Below are 13,058 nucleotides of genomic sequence, written 5' to 3' on the forward strand. Positions count from 1 at the left end.
AATTTGTTATGGTATGATATTGTTATAATCCTTATAGACTTTAGATTTGATATATGGAGACATTAATATGTCCACAAATGTTACAATATAAAGCTTCAAAGTTTTTTCAGGAAAGTTAAGATGCAAGTTTAGCCATGAGGATACTTGGGATAATACTCATGAATTGTCTTCTGGCTATTATATCAGGCTCGGAATAATATGAAGATAGACACTGCTGGAGAATGTGAGAGCAATGGTAGAAAACGTATATCCAGCGTATACGTACAGCGTCAGCTCCGACTCTAGCTTTAGCTTCCCCTTTTCAGTCTCCTGTATGTGGATTTGCAGAGTCTGTAAATATAAGAAATGTGAGTTCTTACTAGAAATCTTATTATGTGCAATAATGTTTTTCTTGGAATAGGTGTTTACATGTACATATTGAAAGGAAACAAAGCACTCTTCTTGTTTTCCACAAATAAAGAGTATTCGTCGTGTAGTTGTGCAATTTCCTCATAGCTTTTCAGGATCTCTGCTTGCTGTCAGTAATTTAAAAACTTCACTATTTACTTCCAGAGAAGGAAAATGTGTCCTGGTCCATGTGACGCTCAGACAGGAGGGGAGGCATCATAGGAGGGATGCTCTGATAACGCTGCTATAATTAAAGGGGTATTCCTATCTCAGACATTTACGGCATATCCAAAGGAGACTCATCTCACAGATGCTACTGATGGAGTTCCCAAAATAATGGCATACATTTATCTTATGGATATGCCATAAGTATCTAAAATAGGAAAGCCTTTCAATATGCCATCAATATCAGGTTGGTGGATCTTTGACTCCCGGCATCACCGCTGATCAGTTGAAGTGGTTGCAATGCTACAATGAGGACCACGTCTTATTCAATGGCTACCAAGGACCGCTTAAAACAACCTGCAATAGCTGTGGTGGGTATTGTTGGCTACTACAAATCAGTAAATGGTACTAAGCCGCAATGCCAGGCACAGACACTATGCAATGTACTGAGAAGTCCCAGGTAAATACTGACGGAGGAGGAGTGTTCACGTCTCTGTACCTTGGATGATCGGTGGTGGTCCTAGAAGTCAGATACCCACCTATCTGACATACATGGCCTAATCTAAGTAATATCTCTTTAAACTACCATGTTTCTCTGAAAATAAGACAGGGTCTTATATTAATTTTGTATGTTTTTGGAGTGTGGGAGGAAACCAGAGCACCTGGAGGAAACCCACGCAAACACGGGGAGAACATACAAACTTCTTGCAGATGGTGTCCTTGGTGAGATGTGAACCCAGGACCCCAGTGCTGCAAGACTGAAGTGCTAACCACCGAGCCACCCAATGCCATTTTCTTTTGAGAAAAAATATCCAGCCCTTTTTTAAATGCTGCTATACTATCTGCCATTACTACCTTTTGCAGTTGAGCATTTCACAGTCCGACTACTCTAACTGTAAAGAACCCTTTGCTATTTGCTAGAATCTCCTTCCCTCTACACATAATGACCCCTGGTCCTTTGTAAGGTCCTTGGAATGAAGACGTCATGTGCCAGTCCTTTGTACTGACCACACATGTATTTTTACATATAAATTAGATCACCCCTGAGGCTTTTTCCTAAACTAAACAAACCCCATTTTTCTAGCCTATTAATATAGGAGAGACCTTCCATCCCATGTAATCATTTAGTTGCCCGCCTTTGAACTGACTAGCTGTGGAGCCCAAAGCTGGATTCCATATTCTGGATGTGACTTTTATGAGTGATGTAGGGTGGCTTTGCACGTTGCAACATCGCAGGTGCGATGGGGTCAAATCGAAAGTGACGCACATCCGGCGTCACTCTCGACATCGTAGTGTGTAAAGCCTAGATGATACGATTAACGAGCGCAAAAAAGAGAATTTTGTTTACTTACCGTAAATTCTTTTTCTTATAGTTCCGTATTGGGAGACCCAGACAATGGGTGTATAGCTTCTGCCTCCGGAGGACACACAAAATACTACACTCAAAAGTGTAGCTCCTCCCTCTGAGCTTATACACCCCCTGGAGAACCAGATCTAGCCAGTTTAGTGCAAAAGCTGAAGGAGAATAGCCACCCACAAGTAAAAACAGAGCAAGAACCGGAACAACCGGAAACTCTGTCCACGACAACAGCCGGTGATAACACGCGGAACAAGAAATTGCCAACAGGCAACAGGGAGGGTGCTGGGTCTCCCAATACGGAACTATAAGAAAAAGAATTTACGGTAAGTAAACAAAATTCTCTTTTTCTTTATCATTCCTATGGGAGACCCAGACAATGGGACGTCTCAAAGCAGTCCATGGGTGGGAATAAACAGAAAAACTAAGAAGTAGGCGGAGCCTAACTTCACAAATGGGCGACAGCCGCCTGAAGGATGCGTCTGCCCAAGCTCGCATCTGCCGAAGCATGAGCATGCACTTGGTAGTGCTTTGAAAAGGTATGCAGGCTAGTCCAAGTGGCAGCCTGACAGACTTGCTGAGCTGTAGCCTGGTGCCTGAAAGCCCAAGAGGCACCGACAGCTCTGGACGAGTGTGCCTTGATCCCCGGCGGGGGAGGCACCTGAGAACACTGGTAGGCATCCGAAATGGTCGACCTAATCCAACGGGCTAAGGTCGGCTTAGAAGCAGAGAGGCCCTTACGCCGACCTGTGGTTAGCACAAAAAGAGAGGTGCACCGCCTAAGAGCAGCGGTGCGAGACACATAGATCCGGAGAGCACGCACCAGATCCAGAGTATGCAACGCTTTTTCAAAGCGATGAACAGGAGCCGGACAAAAGGAAGGTAGGGTAATGTCCTGGTTAAGGTGGAAAGGAGAGACCACCTTAGGAAGAAAGTCCGAGTCGGATGGAGAACCACCTTGTCTTGATGAAAAACCAAGAAAGGTGACTCCGAAGAGAGCGCAGCCAAATCAGAGACTCTCCTGAGGGAAGTTATGGCCACTAGAAAGACCACTTTCTGTGAAAGACGAAACAAAGAAACCTCCCTAAGAGGCTCAAAGGGGGGTTTCTGCAAAACCGTGAGAACCAAATTGAGGTCCCAGGGATCCAAGGGCCGCCGGTAAGGCGGAATGATGTGAGACGCGCCCTGCAAGAAGGTGCGGACCTGAGCCAGCCGGGCGATACGCCGCTGGAACAGCACTGACAGAGCCGAGACTTGTCCCTTGAGAGAGTTGAGGGACAGTCCCAGCTGCAGACCAGACTGTAGAAAGGACAGAAGGGTCGGCAAGGAAGAAGGCCAAGGAGGATGGCCGGAAGAGCGACACCAGGACAGGAACATTTTCCAAGTCCTGTGATAGATCTTGGCAGAGGAAGACTTACGGGCCCGAGTCATAGTGGAGATGACCTCAGGGGGGATACCAGAAGCCGTCAAGATCCAGGACTCAAGAGCCACGCCGTCAATCTGAGAGCCGCAGAATTCTGGTGGAAAAACGGACCTTGTGAGAGAAGGTCTGGACGGTCCGGAAGATGCCACGGCACCTCTACGGACAGATGGAGCAGCTCTGGGTACCAAGCTCGCCTGGGCCAGTCCGGAGCAATGAGGATGACTCGACGGCCCTCCATTCTGATCTTGCGCAGAACTCTGGGCAAGAGAGCTAGAGGGGGAAACACGTAGGACAGACGAAACTGGGACCAGTCTTGAACCAGAGCGTCCGCGGCGAATGCCTGAGGATAGTGGGAGCGAGCCACGTAAACCGGAACCTTGTTGTTGTGACGGGATGCCATTAGGTCCACGTCCGGAGTGCCCCACTTGCGGCAGATTGACTGAAACACTGCCGGATGCAGGGACCACTCGCAACTGTCCACGGTTTGACGGCTGAGATAATCTGCCTCCCAGTTTTCCACGCCTGGGATGTGGACTGCGGATATGGTGGACTTGGAGTCCTCCGCCCATTGAAGGATGCGTTGTACCTCCAACATTGCCAGGCGGCTGCGTGTCCCGCCTTGGTGATTGATGTAGGCAACCGTTGTCGCGTTGTCTGACTGGACTCGGATGTGCTTGCCCGCCAATAGGTGGTGAAAAGCTAGGAGAGCCAGAAGCACGGCTCTGGTTTCCAGCACATTGATCGAGAGGGCTGACTCGGACGGAGTCCAAGTGCCCTGCGCTCGGTGGTGGAGACATACCGCTCCCCAGCCGGATAGACTGGCATCCGTGGTGAGGATCACCCAGGACGGGGCCAGGAAGGAGCACCCCTGAGACAGAGAGAGGGGCCGAAGCCACCACTGAAGAGAGCTCCTGGTCTGTGGCGACAGAGCCACTAACCTGTGCAAGGAGGAAGGCCGCTTGTCCCAACAGCGGAGAATGTCCAGCTGCAGTGGACGCAGATGGAACTGGGCAAAGGGAACAGCCTCCATTGACGCCACCATCTGACCCAGCACCTGCATCAGGTGCCTGATGGAATAACGGCGGGGCCTCAGCAGAGAGCGCACCGCCAGTTGGAGGGACTGCTGTTTGATTAAGGGCAACTTCACAAGTGCCGGCAGAGTCTCGAACTGCATCCCTAGGTGAGCCTCTGGGTCGGAGTCAGAGTGGATTTGGGCAGATTGACAAGCCACCCGAATTGGGCTAGAGTGGCGAGAGTGAGCGAGACACTCCGCTGACAGTCTGCGCTGGATGAAGCCTTGACTAGAAGGTCGTCCAGGTAAGGAATCACTGCCAACCCCTGGAGGTGCAGAACCGCAACCACTGCTGCCATGACCTTGGTGAATACCCGAGGGGCCGTGGCTAACCCGAAGGGGAAAGCCACGAATTGGAAATGTTCCTCTCCGATTGCAAAACATAGCCAACGCTGATGTGAAACTGCAATTGGCACATGCAGATAGGCATCTCTGATGTCGATGGATGTCAGGAAATCCCCTTGGGTCATTGAGGCAATGACTGACCGCAGAGACTCCATGCGAAAATGCCGCACCTGAACATTCTTGTTGAGAAGCTTGAGATTCAGGATGGGCCGGAAGGAACCGTCCTTTTTGGGGACTAGGAAGAGATTTGAGTAGAAACCTCTGAACCGTTCCCGGGCGGGAACCGGTACAATTACTCCGTTGGCCTGCAAGGATGCCACGGCCTGAGAGAAGGCGGCGGCCTTGGAGCAGGGGGGAGTTGACAGAAAAAATCTGTCTGGCGGGCTGGAAGAGAATTCTATCCTGTAGCCGTGGGAGATGATATCCCGCACCCACTGATCGGAGACGTGTTGAAACCACGCGTCGCCACAGTGGGAGAGCCTGCCACCGACTAAGGACGTTGCTGGCGCGGACAGATAGTCAAGAGGAGGCTGCCTTAGTGGCAGCAGCTCCTGCAGTCTTCTGTGGACGCGCTTTTGTGCGCCAGTTGGATTTTTGGTCCTTGGCTGAGTTAGTGGACGAGGCCGAGGGCTTCGAGGACGATCAGTTGGAGGAACGAAAGGAACTAAACCTCGACTGATTCCTATCCTGGACAGGTTTCCTGGTTTTGGTTTGTGGCATGGAAGTACTCTTCCCGCCAGTAGCTTCCTTAATAATTTCATCCAGCTGTTCACCGAACAGCCGGGACCCAGCAAAAGGGAGTCCAGCAAGGTACTTCTTTGAAGAAGCATCTGCCTTCCACTCTCGAAGCCACAAGATCCTGCGGATAGCGAGGGAATTAGCCGAAGCCACCGCAGTGCGGTGAGAAGCCTCCAGCATGGCAGACATGGCATAGGATGAAAAAGCTGAAGCTTGGGAAGTTAAGGTAACCATTTCGGGCATAGATTCCCTGGCGAGGGAATGCATCTCCTCTAGAGAAGCAGAGATGGCTTTGAGAGCCCACACTGCTGCAAAAGTCGGGGAGAACGAGGCCCCTGCCGCCTCATATACAGATTTGGCCAGAAGGTCAACCTGGCGGTCAGTGGAATCCTTAAGAGAGGTGCCATCAGCCACTGATACAACGGTCCGGGCTGAGAGTCTAGACACCGGGGGGTCTACCTTTGGTGAATGAGCCCACTCCTTGACCACCTCAGGTGGAAAGGGAAAACGGTCATCAGAACCACGCTTTGGGAAGCGTTTGTCAGGACAGGCCCTAGGCTTGGTCACAGCGGCCTGAAAACTGGAGTGGTTAAAGAACACACTCTTTGTCCTCTTAGGCGAGGTAAACTGGTGCTTTTCTGCCAGAGAGGGTTGTTCCTCTGATACTGGCGGATTGAAATCCAGTACAGAATTAATGGACGCAATGAAATCACTAACATCTGAGTCACTTTCGGACAGATCAATGGGGCACATGGAGTTAGCCTCCGAGCCCCCTGTAAAGGCATCCTCCTCGTCCTGCGAGTCAGCTTCTGAAACAGAGCCGCGGGACGAGGAATGAGAGGGAGCCCTGCGTCTCCTCTTAGAAGGACGGGGTCTGGGACCAGATGATGAATCCTCTGTGAGCTCCGGTCCTGAGAGAGGCCTAGCAGCAGAGGCACCCTGTGAAGGGGGCTGATGCATGTTCAGCAAAGTCCTGGACAGATGTCCCATGGAGTCGGCAAAAGACTGGGAGATAGACCTAGATAAGGATTCTACCCAAGCCGGGGGTTCAGCCACAGGAGCCGGAGCAGCCTGAGAGACCACTGGGGGTGCGATTCCAGGCTGAGGCATCGTCAGGTTAGAGGAGGCATCACAATGTGGATAGGTGCTCGGTTCAGGCAGTAGGAGCTTACATGCAGTGCATACTGAATACAGCTTTGGAGCCTTGCTCCTCGTGTGAGACATGCTGCTGGAGTGGGGGCTCTGCCAGAATGACCCCCAGAGAGTATATACAGAGGTCCACAACCAGAGGTTGTGGCTTACCAGACCGCTGGAGCGGTGTTGTGTGCCCTCCAGATCCCGAAGCCCGGACCCCCAAGCATCTCAGCAGGGATGCTGCAGACCAGTGCTGATTGCAGGGAAACGCTGAGAAAATGGCCGCCGGAGCGAAGAGAGGGGGCGGGACTTACTCTGGGAGCGGGATCTGGAGGGCCATAGAGACTTACAGGGGAGGAGACATGTACTCAGTGAGGAGTGTCCCTCCCCTGTGCAGAACGGCCGCTGGGCGGAGCCGCGCTGTCCCTCTGCATGAATGACATGCGAGGGCAGTGAAACCGAAACTAGGCCTCCAGCAAAGCCGGGGCCTAAATTTGAGCGGTGCGGCGGGCGCGCAGGCACCATCGGCGCGGTTCTCAGGCGACAGCCAGAGAACCCGCCGGAAATGTCATAAAACACACTCAGCACACTCTCCCACAACAATAAAGTACAGGGACCCCCAATATATAAACGTCTCAGGTACTTAGCTTGCTGAGACGCAGGGTTCCAAGTCCCTGGGGATAAGTGCTCCGTCCAGCAGGATCCTGAAGGGCTGCGGATGGAGACCGGTCTCCTGCCAAGCATGGAGAACCGTGCTGGCTCCCACTTCAAGCCAGAGCCCCAGGGGGATGGTGAAGGAGCATGGCATGTAAGGCTCCAGCCTTGGAATCAACCTTAACAGCACCGCCGACACAGTGGAGTGAGAAGGGACATGCCGGGGGTCCAGACTTGGACCCGCTTTTCTTCAAACTCTTTCCAAAAATCAAAAATCAGATGAGAATGCATGTGTGGATGTATGCCTCCTGAACACAAAGCGATAAACTGGCTAGATCTGGTTCTCCAGGGGGTGTATAAGCTCAGAGGGAGGAGCTACACTTTTGAGTGTAGTACTTTGTGTGTCCTCCGGAGGCAGAAGCTATACACCCATTGTCTGGGTCTCCCATAGGAACGATAAAGAAAGCGTCGTTATCGTATCATCGGTGCAGGCTCCGACTTTTTCATAATTATGCTGCCGCGACAGGTACGATGTTGTTCCTCGTTCCGCGGCAGCACACATCGCTGTGTGTGAAGCTGCAAGAGCGAGGAACATCTTACCTGCCTCCCGGCTGCAATGAGAAGGAAGGAGGTGGGCGGGATGTTTACATCCTGCTCATCTCCGCCCCTCCACTCCTATTGGCCGCCTGCCGTGTGACGTCGCTATGACGCCGCATGACCCGCCCCCTTAGGAAGGAGGCGGGTCGCCGGCCAGAGCGAAAGTCGCAGGGCAGGTGAGTGCATGTGAAGCTGGCGTAGCGATAATGTTTGCTACGCCAGCTATCACAAGATATCATACCTGCGAAAGGGCGGGGACTATCGCGTGCGACATCGCGGCATCGGCTTGCGATGTCGCAACGTGCAAAGCCCGCCTTAGAGGGGCAATAATACATTGGGATCATGGCATTTTATCTCTTTTTTATGCAACGTAAAATCTTGCTTTCTTTTGCAGCTGCTGCCTGACCTGAGACCCGCTGCCTAGCTTACTTGTAACTAGAATATACAAGTCCTCAAACTCCTCAAGATGTGATGATGTTGAAGTAAGCAAGAAGAGTTCTGTTTTAATGACAGCAGAGATCTTGAAAACCATGAGAAATTGAGATATCATGGAGTTTTGTTATAGAATAAAGCGAAAAAAAAAAAAACAAAGAGGGAGTCAACTCAATTTGATAATATAAACTAAGCACATAGCTGTATATGGGATTTCCCCTATTAAAATTTTAAGCTATTCTTTACATATTATCTATTTTTCTTTTATTTACAGCTTGCTGCCTTGGAGGAAGACCACCACTGCTAGACAGAAGAGCATACGCTTACAAGCTCCTTTCTAGTGCGCTTGAGCACATTTTTAGGAAGCTGGCCTGTATTGCTGGAGTGCACGGTTACCTCCTAATCCCGGCCAGCTATAGCATGGTGCTTACAAGAGAGACAGCAGTGGTCTATTTCCTAGGCAACAAGGTGTAAACAAAAGTCTTAATATCTAAAGAATGACTACATATCCATCTATGAAAATGGGACGTCAAATGTCCATCACTGGAAGTGATTAATTAAACATTATGTAAATGTGAAATAGTTTAGATATTTGATTTTTTTTTCCCGACCTCAGAATTCTTGTTTACTTCCTTAAAATTATCCAGTAATTTCTCTATTTCCTTCATTTCTGAGAGCAATTTTTGCTCTTGGTTCCTTTGCCTGCAAAAATGGATACGATTATATATGGGAATTGTACATCCATGTCATGTAATGCATTATATTACACGTCGCAGCATATCTGTAGCGCTTGGTCCCAATACAAGCGCAGCATCCCTGCATGCCCCCGCTCCCAGGCTTCGGAGGGGGTGCACTTCCTTTCACCTGCCCGGTCCCAGAGCGGTATGCCCGCACACTCCCAGGCTCCGGCGGGGGCGCTCTCTCTCTCGCTTTCCCGGCGGCTCCACTTGCTCCTCCCCTGCCCCGGGGTCTACCGCGGCCTCCTCCTGCTTCTAGACCGTGTGCAGCCCATCTATGCATGCCCGTAAGGTGCGCGCGGCCACGCCCCCTTTCTTAAAGGGCTATCATCCCATTACCTGGAATCGATCCCTGAGGTCACCTGTTACCTTAAAGGTATTTAAGACTGCCTCCCCTTACAGGAGGCATCTGAGCAACATTGCCTATCAGCTACATTGCTAGTTGTCTGGTCCCTGTGTGCTATTGTGTCTAGTTCTGCTATTGTGTCCTAATACTAGTCTCATGTTCCTTACCTGTGTCTCGTCCTAGAGCTTGCTCTCTACTACTACCTCCGTGCTGCCACGTATGAGCCATCACCTCTGTCTTACCACATTTGTGCCACCACTTCCATGCTGTCACATCTAAGCCCCACCTCCGTGCCGCCACGTAAGAGGCGACCACCACTGGTTCCTGGCAGTCGTGCATTTAGGCCCCCTGTTGCTGCGCCAGTCCTTGTATAGGGGTTCACTGCTAGTTAGCTCCTTCAGGGGAGTCCAGTGTACGGCCCAGTGGGTCCACTCCCGGACGCTCGCCGCCCCTTGTCAACCGTAACAATATCCTTATACACAGCTCATCTCTGTATTGCCATTCATTTGTTTGGGATCTCATCACTAAATAAGGGACAATTGGTATACACTTACATCTGCAGGTCAATGTTCAGTGACTGAATGGTTTTGTTCATAGTTTCAAGTTCATCCTCATGATTCTTGGCATGGATTGTCAGCTCCTTTAGTATATAAAGCAATAATTAATGATGTTCTCCTAAATTCCAGGAAGGTAAATATATTATTGTACTTAATTCTGCTAAAAAAAAAAAAAAAATAGTGTGTAATGATTATTTTACTTCAAACTAATAATTGCTGAAATACAATATGTGGAAAATAAATCACCCACTTCCCTTATAAAATCTTCACCATATGCACGTGACAGGAGTAATGTAAAGAATAAACCTACTTATTTGACTCATTAATAAAAAATATAAATTTTTTCAATATTTTTTGCAGTGTATTTTGGTCTCTGATTTTATCCATATAGTTACTCATTTGAATTAGTATCTCCCTAGTTGGTATTTTATGAATTTTAAATATTTTTTTATTCATTATTGAGTACACAATACTAAATTTATTAAAAAAATGTTATATGTCACATAAGACATTTAGGCTAAGTTCACACTTTACATATTCTGTGGAGATTTATATGCAGTAATTCTGCAAAATAATACAGTACCAGCTAAGATGAAATTTCAGCAAACCCCATCTAAACATTGTGGATATTTTCAGTGGAAAAATTGAAATCTGCAACAAATCCACAAAAACATAAAAATCCACATGTTATGTATGTGGATTTTGTATCAATAAAGTTGGAAATACACTGAGGGGAAGAAAATAAGCAACAAATATGTAAGTGATTTGATTAGTCGTCGTGTGACTTCTCATATCCATACTTACAGTTATGTGCAGACTACCTTCTCTTCCTAGTTCTCTCAATGTTAGGTGAAATACTACAGCCCCTGCTTCATTGAGTGCTGCAAATAATGATCTTGGGCACACACCCTAAGGCTAAGGGGCACTTTGCACACTACGACATCGCAGGTGCGATGTCGGTGGGGTCAAATTGAATGTGACGCACATCCGGCGTCGCAGGCGATATCGTAGTGTGTAAAGTCTTTTTGATACGATTAACGAGCGCAAAATCGTCGTAATCGTATCATCGGTGTAGCGTCTGTCATTTCCATAATTTGTAAATGACCGATGTTACGATGTTGTTCCTCGTTCCAGCGGCAGCACACATCGCTGTGTATGAAGCCGCAGGAGTGAGGAACATCTCCTACCTGCGTCCTGCGGCTCACGCCAGCTATGCGGAAGGAAGGAGGTGGGCGGGATGTTTACGTCCCGCTCATCTCCGCCCCTCCACTTCTATTGTCCGCCTGCCGTGTGACGTCGCTATGACGCCGCACGACCCGCCCCCTTAATAAGGAGGCGGGTCGCCGGCCAGAGCAACGTCGCAGGACAGGTGAGTGCATGTGAAGCTGCCGTAGTGATAATGTTCACTACGCCAGCTATCACTAGATATCGCAGCTGCAACGGGGGCGGGGACTATCGCACTCGGCATCGCAGCATCGGCTTGCGATGTCGTAGTGTGCAAAGTGCCCCGAAGACCGCACTTTGCGTTCACCTACTTGCAGTTCACGTTTTGGGCTTCATTGATTTGACCAAAGTTGCCTTTTTCAGAACTTTAGCGCTGAAAATGCAAGCGTATTTACCGCGTTTAAGATGCGTTTTCAGCGCTTTTTACATGCTTTTTCACCTGCGTTTTGACAGATGCGTTTTGAACATAAAGACACTGCTAAATAAAGATTAAATAGTCAAACATAATGAAAAAAGAGAAAAAAAAGGAAAACATAATTTTCGAATTAATAAAGAAAATATTTATATTTCATGAAATTATAGCGGTTTTAAAATATTTAATGTTAAAATAGCAATAAAATCAAAATTTTCTTTAATTTCATTGTCGGACTGTGTGTGTGTGTGTAAAGGGACATATTATTCCATTATTTTAATGTCAGAAAAGCATGCGTTTTTGAAGTCAAAAACGCATGTTTTCAGCACCTAAAAAGCAGGTAAAACGCTGGAAATTTGAAGTTTCTTGGTTTTTGCCATTTCTCGTAGACTTCAATGTTAGCAAAACGCACCCAAAATGGCAAAAACAATTGACATGCTGCTTCTTTGAACGCATGGTTTTTGCCACAAAATATGCAAATTGAACGCAGCGTTTTAAAACGCAAAGTGCGGTCTAGAAATCAACCTTTTCCATAGACTTTGCTGGGAAATCAAAACGCATGCCTTTTGGCATGAAAAAGGTGTATCTCAAAACGGACCTAAAAAGCACCTGACACGCAGGTGGAAACGCAAAGTGCGGTCTTAGCCTAAGGCTATGTGCGCACGTTGTGTACTAGCCCTGCAGAAATTTCTGCAGCGATCTGAAGAGCACACGTGCGCTTCAAATCGCTGCAGAAAATGTCCGTAGTGGAAAAAAAAAAAGCTGATTCCATGCGCTCTGCCTGCAGCTCCTCCCATAGACAGAGCAGGGGCTGCAGGCAAAGCGCACGGAAGAAGTGACATGTCACTTCTTAGAACGCGCGCCGAAGCGCTGCGCTCTAAGTCGCCACGTGCGCACGGCTCCTGCATAATCTTCATAGATTATGCAGGGGACGCAGGACGCATGCAGTTACGCTGCGCTACAAAGCGCAGCGTAACTGCATGTAATTACGCAACGTGAGCACATAGCCTAAGGCCCGTTTCACACGTCAGTGAAAAACACAGACGTTTTTCACTGGCGTGTAAAACACGCACATGTCCCTGCGTGTGCCGAAAATCACGGCACACGTGGGTTGTCTAAGTGCAATCCGGGCTCCATTCTCCGTGGCCCGTGATTGCACTTAGAGATTCACTCACCTGTGCGCGCTCCCGCTCTCCATGGTGCTGATCGCTCCCGCGACGCAGCATCCGGCCGGCGGTGACCCCCGCAGCAGCTGCTTCCGGGTCGGCTGTGTCGCGCATAATGAATATGCACCGACAATAATGAGCCGGCTCAGAAGGAGCAGGGAGAACGGGCTGCAGAGGACATCGCTGGACGCCGGGTGAGTTAAAATGTTTTTTATTTTAAAAGTACGTTTTTTTCTGGCACGTGTTTCACGGACCACACCACTGCGTGGTCCGTGGCACATCAGTGATGCCAGAAAAAAATGGACATGTCTC

At 48.9% G+C, this 13,058-nt stretch overlaps 1 protein-coding gene across 1 annotated transcript in view; it reads right to left on the reverse strand.

The window, feature by feature from the left end:
• CALCOCO2 (calcium binding and coiled-coil domain 2) overlaps window positions 1-13,058 on the reverse strand; it is a 138,923-nt gene that overhangs the window by 76,949 nt on the left and 48,916 nt on the right. Inside the window, exons 6-8 of the mRNA XM_075350039.1 lie at window positions 9,942-10,027; window positions 8,916-9,006; window positions 266-330 (exon numbers count right to left, since the gene is read on the reverse strand). Of these exons, the coding sequence (XP_075206154.1) occupies window positions 266-330; window positions 8,916-9,006; window positions 9,942-10,027 (242 nt within the window). The remainder of the gene's footprint in view (window positions 1-265; window positions 331-8,915; window positions 9,007-9,941; window positions 10,028-13,058) is intronic.

Source organism: Anomaloglossus baeobatrachus, chromosome 5 (genome assembly GCF_048569485.1).
Source record: "Anomaloglossus baeobatrachus isolate aAnoBae1 chromosome 5, aAnoBae1.hap1, whole genome shotgun sequence".
Taxonomy (NCBI): Eukaryota; Metazoa; Chordata; class Amphibia; order Anura; family Aromobatidae; genus Anomaloglossus; species Anomaloglossus baeobatrachus.